The sequence below is a fragment of the Felis catus genome, chromosome B1 (genome assembly GCF_018350175.1).
Source record: "Felis catus isolate Fca126 chromosome B1, F.catus_Fca126_mat1.0, whole genome shotgun sequence".
In the NCBI taxonomy this organism is placed as follows: Eukaryota; Metazoa; Chordata; class Mammalia; order Carnivora; family Felidae; genus Felis; species Felis catus.
The window spans coordinates 15,611,164-15,625,258 of NC_058371.1; the positions used below are offsets into that span (position 1 = coordinate 15,611,164).

At 38.9% G+C, this 14,095-nt stretch overlaps 2 protein-coding genes, 1 long non-coding RNA gene and 1 pseudogene across 12 annotated transcripts in view; 3 read left to right on the forward strand and 1 right to left on the reverse strand.

Annotated features, from left to right (window-relative positions):
* PRIMPOL (primase and DNA directed polymerase) overlaps positions 1-6,774 on the forward strand; it is a 57,781-nt gene extending 51,007 nt beyond the window's left edge. For 8 of the 9 annotated variants that reach the window (XM_045055214.1, XM_019828254.3, XM_019828255.3 and 5 more), the window contains 3 exons: positions 3,456-3,538; positions 3,619-3,665; positions 6,417-6,774. In XM_045055214.1, coding sequence (XP_044911149.1) covers positions 3,456-3,538; positions 3,619-3,665; positions 6,417-6,665 — 379 coding nt within the window. In that variant the 3' untranslated portion in view covers positions 6,666-6,774. The remainder of the gene's footprint in view (positions 1-3,455; positions 3,539-3,618; positions 3,666-6,416) is intronic. The other variant, XM_019828256.3, reaches the window with a different exon arrangement.
* On the forward strand, positions 267-2,464 carry LOC102900622 (annotated as a pseudogene).
* A 2,547-nt stretch (positions 6,775-9,321) lies between the features above and the next one.
* On the forward strand, positions 9,322-13,750 carry LOC123384764. The gene is made up of 2 exons (XR_006596281.1): positions 9,322-9,674; positions 11,866-13,750. It is a non-coding gene; the product is annotated as an uncharacterized LOC123384764 (long non-coding RNA).
* Positions 12,267-14,095, reverse strand: part of CENPU (centromere protein U) — a 41,935-nt gene continuing 40,106 nt past the window's right edge. The window contains exons 12-13 of one of the 2 annotated variants that reach the window (XM_045055215.1): positions 13,745-13,901; positions 12,267-12,483 (exon numbers count right to left, since the gene is read on the reverse strand). In XM_045055215.1, coding sequence (XP_044911150.1) covers positions 12,370-12,483; positions 13,745-13,901 — 271 coding nt within the window. In that variant the 3' untranslated portion in view covers positions 12,267-12,369. Of the gene's footprint in view, positions 12,484-13,744; positions 13,902-14,095 lie in introns of those variants that run through there. The other variant, XR_006596280.1, reaches the window with a different exon arrangement.

The window sequence follows — 14,095 nt, forward strand, 5'->3', positions numbered from 1 at the left end:
TTAATTTTATTTTTTATTTTAAAGTTTATCTTTTTGAGAGAGAGCATGCGGGTCGGGGAGGGGCAGACAGGGAGAGAGGGAATCCCAAGCAGGCTCCACACTGACAGCACGGAGCCCGACATGGGGCTGGAACTCAAGAACCGCAAGATCAAGATCTGAGCTGAAATTAAGAGTCGGACGCTTAACTGACTGAGCCACCCATGTGCCCTCCCCCTTTTTAAAAATTGTTTATTTACTTTGAGAGAGAAGGAGAGAGAGAATCCCAAGCAGACTCCGTGCTGTCCTCACAGAGCCCGACGCATGGCTTAATCCCATGAACTATGAGATCATGACATGAGCCAAAATGAAGAGTCGAACGCTCAACCAACACAGCCACCCAGGCGCCCCCCCTTTTGACTGATTCTCAAATACGGATACTTATTAATGGGATATGTGTCGTTCTGAGCATCACATAACCTCGTAAACCTTGGTATTAGATTGGACACTGTCACCCCCACGGTTCTGTCTTATTCCGCATTGAGGTTAGTGGTCCTTTTTATCCCAGTCACCACCAAAAACCTCAGCTCTACAAAGACAGGACAGGACCGAAAGGAATGAAGGCTGCTACGGTTCTGAGCCTGTGAACCGTAAGCAAGTGGTTTGCAGGGCGCATGACGGATGTCAAGTATCACAGTTGCCCTTGGGAACATGTAAATATTCTTCATGACCCTGGGACAGTTTGATGTGAAGTTCGGGAACTGCAGCATTAATGCGTTTATTAGGATTGTTCAGGTTCTTCATAACTTTTTGAGTTTGCTTAGTTGGGTGTCTTTTTATCTAGTACTTTGTCTATTTTACCAAAATGCTTAACGTTACTGTCAGAAATTGTTCATAATATTCTTAAATTTTTAGTATATTCTACATTTGTAGTTATAGCTGCACTAAATTTTGAGTAACACTTACGTCTTTACCTTATTTATTTTTTGATCAGTCTGGCAAGAATTGTATTAGTCTTCACATTTTGGCCCTGTTGGTTCTTTTACATTTTGGCTTCTTGAGGCACCTCGGTGCCTCAGTCAACCGGTTAAGCATCCGATTCTTGATTTCAGCTCGGGTCATGATCTCATGGTTCGTGAGTTTGACCCCTGGGTCTGGCTCTGTGCTGAGAGCGTGGAGCCTGCTCCAGAATAAACAGTGTGGAACTTGCTCTCAAAATAAATATTTAAATTTTTGCTGACTTCCTGCCTTTTATTTTATTAGAGTTTATTCAATTGTTCATTTCCCAAGTTAGTTACTTATTGGTCTTCAGCTATTCTTTTATGTAAATAAGCTTTTTCTAAAGATCGTTTTAGCTCTATTTCACATATTTTAATACATATTTTCAATTGCATTCAGTTCCATTTTCTAATTTCCATCATGATTTTTCCTTGAGTAATTGGTTATTTAGAAATGTTTTTCAGATGTGGCTGGGGCTTCACTGGCCTCACTATGTCTACCGTTTTTGGTTTCCAGAGTCTGTTGACTGTAATCTTGCTGCTTATATGTACCTGTGCTTATATCCTATCCTTGGCACTCGGCCTCCTAGACAGAAATAAAACTGGATTGTTGGGTATATTTTGGAAGTGCGCCAGAATTGGTGAACGGAAGAGTCCTTACATTGCAGTGTGCTGTACACGATGGCCTTCGGCGTTTTCTTCATACAGTAGCTGGGAAAAATATCATAATTTAATTGCCAGCAGATTTCCATATGAAAAAAGGACTTACCTATAGAACATAATGGAATGAATAGTTAACTCTTTTATCTCTGAACACTGAATGAGATAAATTTCCAGCTGCCGTTCTCTATTTTTGTTATTGGACCAATGTTCTATATAAACAGGGTGTAACCATTTAATACGCAGAGTTTAATATGTCTAACAATCAATGTGAGCAGTGTCACTACAATGTTACATTCTGTAAATGTTACTCTGTCAGATACCAGTTTTTAGTGAGGCATCTCTGAGACACAGAATAGAAAACAAAATTGGGAAATCACTTACTTTCCTTCACTGTGATTTGGAAATGATAAATCTTTGTGGAATGAGACACTTTTCTGGGCTAGCTTTTTTATTGAAAAAAAAAAAAAGGTTCAATTTGTGTTGGTAAGGATTGCATTCATATTTAATAATGCTTGCTTTTCCTCTGGCCACACCAGAGCATTAACAGAGTGCCTCTAAGCAAACTCTATAGTGTATTACAGACGTTTCAAGTATTTAAAACAAGCCTGTGCATTTAAGGAAGAAGGTAAATGAGATATCACTTAAGAGTAGTATTGGGGAAATGTCCATATTTAACATAAAAGTTTAGAATAGCTGACTGGTCCAGTAGCCTCTGAAAACTCTAGATAAGTATGGATAAATATCTTACGAATAAATTGACCAGCTGTCATTCTCCGAATAAGACTACATTCTTAGAGTGAAAAGAACAAAATAGAACAATTCAGAATGATAAAAAAAAAAAAGTTTTTCATTTCCAAGTTATGTGTTTCTATTAGCTATTTTTCTAATATTTATTTCTAAACAGTTTGCTTTGTGGTCAGAGATGTGTTGTATGAATACTTTTTTTAAATTCAGTGAAATTAACATGATACCTGGCACAGTTTTTATCATTGTTTTGTGTTTAAGTTTATTTATTTAGAGAGCATGTGGGAGGGGCAGAGAGGGAGGGACAGAATCCCAAGCAGGCTCCACACTGGACCGCGCAGAGCCCGACGTGGAGCTAGAACTCACAAACTGTGAGATCATGACCTGGGCCAAAACCAAGATTGGACGCTTAACCAACTGAGCCACCCAGATGCCCCTGTAATTGTTTTATATGTGAGTGTAAAGAACTTCCAACTATCTGAAACAATATTCATGTATGCCTATTACATCAAACTTGGCAATTGCTTTTTAATTTATGTCATTCAAATTTTCTATATCCTTTCTAAATTTTTTGTGCCTATTTGTATCAAATACTAAATGTTTTTTAAAATCTTGATTTATGGGAGATTTGTTTAGCCTTGGAGTTCCATCAGTTTTGCTTATGCATTTTTGAAGCTTTTTTATTTGGTGGGTACAGGTTGAGAATTAGGTCTTCCTGGAAGAACTTTTGTCTATAGATATGAGTATAGATATGTGTATACATATGTACATATATGATAATACGTATGGATATGTATATACGTATCCATACGTATATCGTATATGTATCTATATGTATATAGATATACATATATTTTTCCCCTAAAGTCCATCTTGTGTGCTATCTTTAACAACCACAGTTTTCTTTTGGGTGGTGTATATTTATTTCAATGCTTCTACTTTCTACCTTGTCTGCATCTTTAAGTCTTAGTTAGGCACATCTCTGGTAAGCAGCATGTAGATGAATTTTGTTTTCCATCCAGTCTGGGAATCAAGTTGTAACTCTTTTTCCTTTCTGGTTTTTTCAATATAAAGGATTTTGGTTGATCTGAAAAATGAAGTTTGGTATCAAAAATGTCATGACCCTGTATGTAAAGCAGAAAACTTCAAATCGGACTGTGAGTTGTTAATTTTTATATTTATACCAAGTGAAAATAGGAGGTCTATATAAAACAGTTTTGCTCTTTTTCTTGTTCAGGTTTTCCATTACCTGCTGAAGTTGGTCTCCTGTTTCTGCTCAAGGAGGTAAGTGCAGGTTTTAGTTTCTTTCCCATTAGTAATCAGTTCTTGGTACAACAGTATCCATGAGCTATTAGTAGTGTTCAGACGTGTCCACATAGCCTTTAAACACACTCTGCAGTACTTAGTTTTCACTTAGGAGCGTGCCGTAGTGATTGTGCCTTGTGAGCACGTACCTGGTAGGATGCACCTCACTGTCACTGCCGCGGAAGAAATTGTATAGATACCTAGTCAACCACTCCCAGACAGTTAACAAGTTTCTCATGTTTCGTTTTACAAAGCGTACCAAAATACTCATCTTTGTGTTTCTTTAAACAACTCTTTCTGTAGGGAGAATTTCTGGAAGTAAATTATGTCAAAGAGTGTATACATTTTTAATTTTGGTAGATATTGCTAGATTGCCAAATTAACATTTTCCTGTTAAAAACCTTTATTTGCCCAAATAATTCACATTCACTCTGAGAAAAAATTAGAAAATACATGAAAAGCCAAAGGGGAAAAACTCCTCCTCACATATAATTTGACCACTCAGAGATAACAGATGTAAGTGCTTTGGCATAGATCTTCCAGAAATTTCTATTTATGGTGCTCCCGTGTATATTTTTAAAGTCATAGTATGCGTACTATGTTAGAGGCTTTTTTTCCTACTTCAGCTATCACAAATGTTTTCAGTAGTATGTATTACCAGTTGGTACCAATAAAAATGATACAAAATTAGGCTTCACAATTTAAGAGAGCACCTGTTTACACCTTTGCCAACATTGTTTATTTTTGCCTTTGACCTTTACCAACCTATTTGGCCAAAAGTGATATTTCAGTTGTTTTTGTTTACATTTCTTAGTCTTAAGGAAGTTGAACTTCTTTCAGATTTACTATTTGTATTTCTCTTACCGAGTGTTGGTAACTGTCGTATAGAAATGTTGTACAAGGACAACAAACTCTCTCTTCACCTAGAGTTGCCCTTTGTTAATATTGGTTACATTAGTGTTTCTCCCTCTACTGTATGCATACACATTTTTGACGAATTTTGTCTTAGTCATTTTAGGCTACTATAAAGAATACCACAGGCTGGGTGGCTTTTTTTTGTTGTTGTTTAGTTTTTATTTATTTTTGAGAGAGAGTGCAAGTGGGGGAGGGGCAGAGAGAAAGAGAATCCCTAGCAGGCTCTGTGCTCTCAGCAGAGCCTGACGTGGGGCTCGAACTCACAAAACCGTGAGATCGTGACCTGAGCTGAAAACAAGAGTTGAACACTTAACCAGCTGAGCCACCCAGGTGCCCCTGACTGGATGGCTTATCAGCAACAGAAGTTTATTTCTCACAGTTCTGGAGGCCTGGAAGTCTAAGGTCAAGGCCCTGGCAGATTTGGTGTCTGGTTGGCTTCCTGGGTTATAGGGAGCCACCTTCTCGCTGAATCCTTGTGGGGGAAAGTTTAAAAATTCTCCGAGCTTGCACCAAGAGTTAACAAGGCTTAGGGCGGAAAGCCGCTTCCACAGGACCAAAGCATCGGAGAACAGGTAGAGGTGGAAAGCTGCCACAGGGTGAAAGCACCCAGGGCTAATTATTGAGAAAAACACCTTGTTAACCCTGAGGTAGCATGCTCTAGTCTTAGCCCCTAGAAAAGTTAAGATAAACAGACGTGGTGCCTGGTGCCTTTAGTAAACAGCTGTCTGCTCGGTGTCGAGATTTTGATTTGTCTTGACCCTAACCCCACACATCTTCAAAAACCCCTTTTCTCTCACACAGGAGTTAATGGTTACTGTATTATTGTTTGTTTCTGCATGTCTATCACATATGTGAGCCTTCTAATCCTAATAAATACGGAGCTAGGTCCCTTACTCGGGGCTCTTGTCTCCTCCTGGACATTAGCCTCTCTCGTATTCAATTCTTCATCTGCTCTCTTGATGGACAAGAGAGAACTCCAGACTGAGAGTCTGCAACAAGTCCTCGCATGTCAGAGGAATGAAAGAGCTCTCTGGGGTCCCTTCTGTAAGGTTTCTAATCCCAGTCATAAGGGCTGTACCCTCGTGCTTAATCACTTCCCAAAGGCCTCCCTCCTAATACCATGATATTGGGGGTTTGGGTTTCAACTTATGAATCTGGGGTAACAGTCCACAACAGATCTCTTGAAGGGAAGTTGCAGCCATCAAAACGCTGTATCTCTTCACTTAAGTATATTACTAGAGAATAAGGATACTCTTAAATATGGTAAAAATTTTAAACTCAGAAAATGTACATAACAATACTGTTACCTAATACACAAATCTGTATAGCCCTATCTTGACAATTGTCTCAATTATTTATAGAGGTTTTTTAAATTCATGTTAAAATTCTTTATAAAATTCTTTATAAATAGGATAACAAATCTTTTAAATCTTTTAAGATAGCAGGTGTATTTTCTAATTTGGCTTGAGCTGCACTGTCTGCTTTTTAAAAAATTCCATCTACGATTGTTCCAATCCCATCTGTGAATACTGAAAAGAATGTACCAGAGGAATTGTGGGCATTTCCAAATTTAGACTGTTAAGTGTCTGAGTTACAGTGGCAGCAACATTTGAATTAATGAACTCATTCCCATGGCGACTGTATTGAAGACCATATCATCCAGCATATTTATTTTAGTATCTGTTCAAGAACTGGTTTTGTACTTAGTACTTTAACATAAATCGACTGTTTAGTGAAATCATCACATATTCTCATTGAATCGCCTGTACTTTCTTCCTGTCTCCCTCTCCCTTATTTTCCCCCTTTGAACTAAAGGAAGAAGAGTTCACAGCAACTGAAACAATGAACAGTGAAACCGAGAATCCTCATAAACCACCATCTAGTACGTCGTCAAAAGGTGTAGCTTCTGATGCTGACTGGGATAATGGCATTGATGATACTTATTTTTTGGAAGCTACCGAAGATGCTGAATTAGCAGAAGCTGCAGAGAATGGCCTTCTCAGTTATTATAGTGGAGTGGATGAAATTCCTGATGAACTAATTTTGCAAGTATTGCAAGAGTAATTAACTCTGGACTGGTATATAAGTAGGCTGTAATTTTGCCTGAAGGTGGTTTAGTAACAAATATATTAAGTTATAGTAACTTTTTATTAAAACCGTCTATATCAACTAAGTTTTATCACTCTGCTTCTCAATTCTTGTTTTTTACTGAAGTAAGCCAGTTTTATTGAAAATTAACTTTGAAATCGTAACTGACCAGAGTTGGTATATGTTCATATCAGCTTAATTTTGCATGTTTATTTATAGGTTAAAACTCTTATTACAAAATTTTTTTAAATTGAGGTATCATTGACATACAGTATATCCGGGTGTATATTGTAGTGATTTGATATCTTTATACATTACAAAATGATCCCCATGATAAGTCTAGTTACCATCTGTTATCACACAAAGTTAGTACAATATTATTGATTATATTCTCTGTATTGCATATCACATCCTCACGACTTTTTAAGTTTATTTATTTTGAGAGAGAGAGAGAGAGAGAGTCAGTCAGTCTGGGAGGGGAAAAGAGAGAGAGAATCCCAAGCAGGCTCCATGCTGTCAGCACAGAGCCCAGTGTGGGACTGGATCCCATGACCCCCTCATGACTTATTTTGTAACTGGACATTTGTAGCTCTTAGTCGTCTTCACCCCTCCTTCTGGTAACCAACAGTTTTTTGTATCTGTGCGTCTGTTCTGCTTTATTTTTATGTTCCACGTGAAAGTGAAATCATATGGAATTTTGTCTGACTTATTTCACTTAGCATAATATACTCTGGTTCCATCCGTGTTGTTACAAATGGCAAGTTTTTATTCTTTTTTATGGCTGAGTGATATTTCAGTGTGCATGCGTGTGTGTGTGTGTACATGTGTGTGTACCTCATTTTCTTCATTCATCTATCAGTGGACACTTAGGTTGCTTCCATGTCTTAGCTGTTATAAATAATGCTTCAATAAACGTAGGTACATACATATTCTTTTGAATTAGTGTTTTCATTTTCTTCAGGTAAATACCCAGAAGTGGAATGATTGTATCACATGCTATTTCTAATTTTTTGAGGAACCTCCGTACTGTTTTCCACAGTGGCTGCCCCAACTTACACTCCCACTAACCGTGCATGAGGGTTTCCTTTTCTCTACATCCTCACCAACACTTGTTGTTTATCCTTTTTCATAATAGCAATCTGATGGGTCTGAAGTAATACCCATTGTGGTTTTGATTTGCATTTCTCTAAGGACTAGTGTGCTATTGTACCATCTTTTCATGTGTCTGTTGTCTATGTGCATATCTGCTTTGGAAAAATGTTTATTCAAATTCCTTGCCCGTTCAAAAAAATTTTTTATATTAAGTTGTGTAAGTTTTTTTTAATATGTTTTGGATATCAATCCCTTATTGTAAGATATATGACTTGCAGATATTTTCTCCATTTCAGTAAGTTGCCTTTTCATTTTGTTGTTGGCTGTGTAGAAGCTTTTGAGTTTGATATAATCCTACTTGTTTATTTCAAAGCTTTTGTTGCCCTTGCCTAAAGAGACTAGTTCAAAAATATTCATAAGGCTGATGTCACAGGGCCAACGGCCAGTGTTTTCTTCTGGGAGTTTTATGATTTCACGTCTTATGTTCAGGTCTTTAATCCATTTTGAATTTTTCTACATGGTGTAAGATAGTGGTCTAGCTTCATTCTCTTGCATGTAGCTGTCCAGTTTTCCCAGCACCGTTTATTGAAGAGACCATCTTTCTCCATTAGTATATTGTTGCCTCGTTTGTCATAGATTGATGGACCACATTAATTGAATAGCCTATATTTTCCTCCTATCTCACTCTCCCTTATTTTCCCCTTCTGAACTAAAGAAGAGGCCACAGCAGCTGTGAATGGGTCTTTTTCTGAGCTATTTCATTGATCTATGTCTCTGTTTCTGTGCAACCATACTGTTTTGATTACTGCAGCTTTTATAGTACAGTTTGAAATCAGGGAGCACGACCCCTTCAGCTTTGTTCTTCCTTCTCAAGACTGCTTTGACTATTGAAGGTTTTTTACGGTTCCATACTAATTTTAGGATTCTTTATTTTCTGTGAAAATGCCACTGGCATGTTGATAGGGATTGTATTGAATATGTAGATGGCTTTGGGTAGTATGGCCATTTTAACAATATTACTTCTTCCAGTCCACGATCAAGGGTATCCTTACATTTATCTGTGTCCTCTTCAATTTCTTTCATCAGTGTTTCATAGAGTCTTATAGGTCTTTCACCTTAAATTTATTTCCAGGTATTTTATTCTATTTGATGCAATTGTAAATGGGATTGTTTTCTTAATTTCTGATAGCTTAATATTAGTGCACAGAAACTGTTAATTTTGTATCCCGCAACTCTACTGAATTCATTTATTCAAATAGTTTTTTTTGGTGGAGTCTTGAGGGTTTTCTTTATATGGTGTTAGGTCATCTGCAAATAGTGACCGTTTTACTTCTTCCTTTCCAACTTGGATGCCTTGTATTTCTTTTTCATGCCTAACTGCTGTGGCTAGGATTCTAATACTATGTTGAGTAAAAGGTGAGAGTGGGCATCCTAGTGTTGTTCCTGATCTCAGAGGAAAAGCTTTTCGAATTTCACTCTTGAATATGATGTTTGCTGTGGGTTTGTTATATATAGCCTTTATTATGTTGAGATATGTTCCTTGAAGTATGTTGAGGATGTCAAATTTTGTCAAATGCTTTTTCTGCATCCATTGAAATAATCATGTGATTTTTGTCTTTTGTTAACGTGGTGTGTCACGTTGATTTACAGATGTTGAACCATCCTTGCATCACTAGAATAAAACCCACTTGATCATTAGTAAAGGTCCTTTTAATGTATTATTACATTTGGCTTGATATTTTGTTGAAGACTTTTGTATCTATGTTCATGAGGTAAATTGGCCTATAACTTTTTTTAATGGTGTCTTTCGTTTTGGTCCTCAGTTTATGCTGGCCTCGTAAAATGAATCTGGAAGCACTCCTTCAAGTTTTTGGGATAATTTGAGAAGAACAGGTACTACTTCTTTAAATGTTTGGTAGAATTCACCTGTGAAGCCACTTGGTCTTGGGACTTTTGTGGGGGGAGGTGTTAAATTACTGATTGTTTCATTACTTGTAATTGATATATTCAGATTTTCTATTTCTTAGTGATTCAGTCTTAGAAGATTGGGTGTTCTAGGAATTTGTCCACTTGTAGGTTGTCCAATTTGTTAGTGTATAATTATTCATAGTAATCTCATGAGACTTTGAATTTCCGTGATGTCAGTTGTACCCTCTCCTCTTCCATTTCTGACTTTATTCATGAGCCCTCTCTTTTTCTTAATGAGTCTGGCTAGAGATTTATTAATTTTTATCTTTTAAAAGAACCAGCTTCACTTTCACTGATCTTTTTAAATTGTTTTTGTTATTGTTGGTTTAGTCTCTATTTCATTTATTTTTCCTTCTGCTCTTTATTATTTCCTTCCTTCTGCTAACTTTGGGCTTTGCTTGGTCTTTTTCTAGTTCCTTTAGGTATAAAATTCGATGACTTGGGAGTTTTGTTTCTTGAGGTAGGCCTGTATCCGTGTGAAATTCCCTCTTAGAACTGCTTTTGTTGTCCCAGATTTTTGGAAAGTTGTTTCCATTTTTATTGTCCCATGGTATTTTTTAATTTCCTTTGATTTCTTTATTGTTCAGTAGCATGCTGTTTATGCTCTGTGTTTGTATTTTTTCAAGTTTTCTTCTTGTAACTTGTTTCTAGTTTTATACTGTTGTAATCAGAGAATATGGTTAATAGGATTTGTTTCCCGGATTTATTTCTTGGGGAATACTCCATGTGCACTTGAAAAGAATGCGTATTCTATAGTTTTGCAATGAAATGTTCTGTATATATTAAGTCCCATCTGGTTTAATTTGGTAAGGCCAATGTTTCCTTATTGGTTTTCTGTCTTTCTGTTCAATCCATTAGTTTAAGTGGGGGTATTAAAGTCCCATAGTATTATTATATTGTCAATTTCTCCCTTTGTTAACATTTCCTTTATGTGTTTAGGTGCTCTGGGTTGGGTACATAAATGTTATATATCCTCTTCTTGTATTGACCCTGTCATAATGTAATGCCCTTATCTTTTGTTATAGTTTGTTTAAAGTCCATTTTAGTTAATAGAAGTATCACTTTTCATTCCCTTTGCATGGAATATCTTTTTCCATCCCTTCACTTTGTGTTTAGGTCTGAAGTATAGGCAGCACATACATGGGTCACTTCCTTGATCCATTTAGCTACACTGTGTCTTATGACTGGAGCATTAGTCCATTCACTTTTAATTATCAATAGGTATGTACTTACTGCCATTTTGTTAATTGTTTTCTGGTTGTTTTTGTGCTTCTCTGTACTTTCTCTTCGTCTCTTCCCTTGTGGTTTGATGGCTTTCTTTAGTGTTTAGGTTCTTTTCGCTGTCTTAGAGGTTTTTGGTTTGTGGTTATCGTGAGGTTTGTATGTATTGATCTACATATATAGCAGTCTATTTGAAAATTTTTTTTAATGTTTATTTTTGTGAGAGAGAGTGCGAGCAGGGGAGGGGCAGAGAGGGAGGCAGACACGGGATCTGAAGCAGGCTCCGTGCTGACAGCTCAGATGCGATGCAGGTCATGATCTTGCGGCAGGGCTTGAACTCACGAACCGCAAGATCATACCCTGAGCTGAAGTCTGGATGTTTAACCGACTGAGCCATCCAGGTGCCCCTACAGGAGTCTATTTCCAAACGATAGTCACTTAGAGTTCTTGGCGGGATAGCTGAGGCTGGCCGGGCGGCCCCCAGGTACCCTGGCAGGACTGCAGCAATAGGCACAGGCCAGGGTGTCCGTGTTCTCCAGGGAGATGGCTGGGGCCGGAGTGGCCCCAGGCTGAGGGGGTCCGGTTGCACGTGGTGCCGGTGGGGCGGCTGGGGCAGGTGCAGGCCTGCACTGGAGCCGCTGTGGGCTGGAGGCCCCGGGCTCACTGGGCCAGGCCTCGGAAGAGTGGAGTGCCTGGGCCCGGCTCCTGTCTGGCCATCAAAGTGGAAGGGAAAGTAAACAATGGTGCCCATCAGCCCTTCAGCCCCAGAGAGTTTTAGCAGTTCTTCAGCAGCTTGGTGGATGTGCTAAGCTTAATAAATGCGTTTCCTTTGCTTACAGTCCATTTGTCCTTTAAATCGATGTTTTGGGTTTTTTTTTTTTTTGCTGTGCCCCAGGACTGGCGAGCGTGCATGCAGGCCTCAGTGCTATTCCTCCCTGCTGCCGGCCAGCACTTGGGGGTGAGGAAGGTGTCCCTCTAGCATCGTGCAGAAGCTGTTCCATCGGCCCTCGGTGGTGCAGGAGGAGCTGCTCTCTATGTAGGTGCAGACTCTGCGTGGCCAGCGGAGGAGGGGAGTTCAGGGTCTTCGGCGCCCGTCTTAGAACACCTCCCTGTGCTACTCAGGGCAGAGCTTTCTGTCCGCCTCTGATCAGGTGTCAACGTTTTAAATCTTGTTACTCAAGACATTAGCCAGAGAAGATAACTAATCACACTGTTGCCACTTAATGCAATCAAATTAAAGGACCATGAACAAAGTACTAAATTTTGGTGACAAACCAGCCCAAACAAGTAGACAAGTTAACTTTTCAGGGAGTTTTTATTTACAAAAGTATGGATCGGAAGACCACAGGCTGCAGCAGGGGACTGATCCTTCTATTCGGCATGTTTTAGGCGGCTGGCTTCATTTCCGGTCAAGGAGCTTCTCTAATTGATGGTTGATGTTTTGCAGATGGGTCTCAGCTCCTAAAAGGGTTCTTGCCTGAACTAACAGAGCTGGAAGGCTGGATGAATCATACTGTCAAAGGCAAATTATTTGGATTAAGTATAACAAACTTTTATAACCCTGTCTGTCATACAGCTCCATGCTGAATAGAGCTTTCCAGTACTTTCATTTTTCAAACGAGGACCATTATGATCATTGGTTTAATCCTTTTCCTTAGGGCATAATTAGTACGGTTACAAGGGACCCCTCTCTAGAAAGTTTTAGGCTGATCTCATCCCGGAAAAAGTTCCAAGAACCGTGGGATCTAAAGCATGTACAACAAAATCACTTCCTGGTACATATTGAGACTGGGTTTGGGCAAGTCTGCTTGATCTCATGCCGGTTTTAAATCCAGAAAACCGTAAGGCAGATGGACTTTTCCTGGAAGAATTAATGGAATGAAAATACCAGGCCCATAAAAGTTCATGAGGGAAAAATTAATCACGTAGAAAAACTGAAGACAAAATTAGACAACCCAACATAAACTCGTAATTTTGAAATGACAAAGCCAGGCTCCATGTTGTAACTTGTATCTAAGGATGAGTGACTAAAGTCCTCTTCCAGTCTGTCATACTTATGACAGTTTACAATCACGTTTTCAAGGGGTTTTTCTTAGTAATGAAAAGAGCAGCTTTGAGCAGAAAAGCCATCAGACGATTGCTACCACCCACCTAATAATGCAGTTGTTTCTAGACTATCACGTACCCTATTACTGGGGAATTCAATTTCACAGATATTTGAGAGCCTGCTGTGTTCAAGCTACCATGGGGCGCCTGCTCTCGGAGACGAGAGAGGGAAGAACTAACATTTGGTGTTAGATTTCTGGTTTAGGAAAAGAAGTAGGACATAAACCCAAATACCTACTTTCCCTGAAGGAAGACAGATGCTGCAAGAGTACAGAAGGCCCGTGGGGCAAACACAGGACAGGTTAGTACACTCGTGTATTCCAAGCCAAGTACAGTTGCCACATCTGTTTTCACCAGTTATGCTCAAATTCAGTGCTCAGGATGTCTCCAAGTTAGTAACCAAATCCCCAACTCCAAGCAAGCTTTGGGCCAAGTGTGTGTGGGCACAGAGAACAGTAACTGAAAAGCATTCCACGTCCGTATCTAATACACAGACAAGCTTAAGGCTTTTAGATTGGTGTAAGAAAACTCAATTTAGAAGTGAAGTCTAATGCTGCTCTGCAGGCCGACTGTAATGTTGCATCCACCTTTCTCCTCAGAGCTGCTAATCCTCAACAGGCAAATGCCCTCTCTTCTCAATCACAGTGAAAAATAAAAATCAAGGTTACCGTTTCTTTTACGTGTGGTTCTTTCTCTCGAGTATCTGAATAATCTCGATGAAGCTGTTTTAAGTTAGATAAGAAACACGCTGCATTCCTAAGGGAAGATTTTCTCTCCTCAAGCTCGACGTATTTCATTTGTAGTTGTTTCATCTGTGGCTCTAACCTACAACAAGAGAAAATATTTCCCCACGTATGAATGGCACATAATGAAGTGTAACAGCCCAGGGTGTAGGAGACTGAGGACGCAGGTAGATGGAGCGAGGTGAGACCATGCTGTGAGGGGGGGCTAGATCTTTAAAGGTATCTTCAGTTCTGAAATTATGAATATGGGACAGAGTCTAGATTTCAATTTGAAAT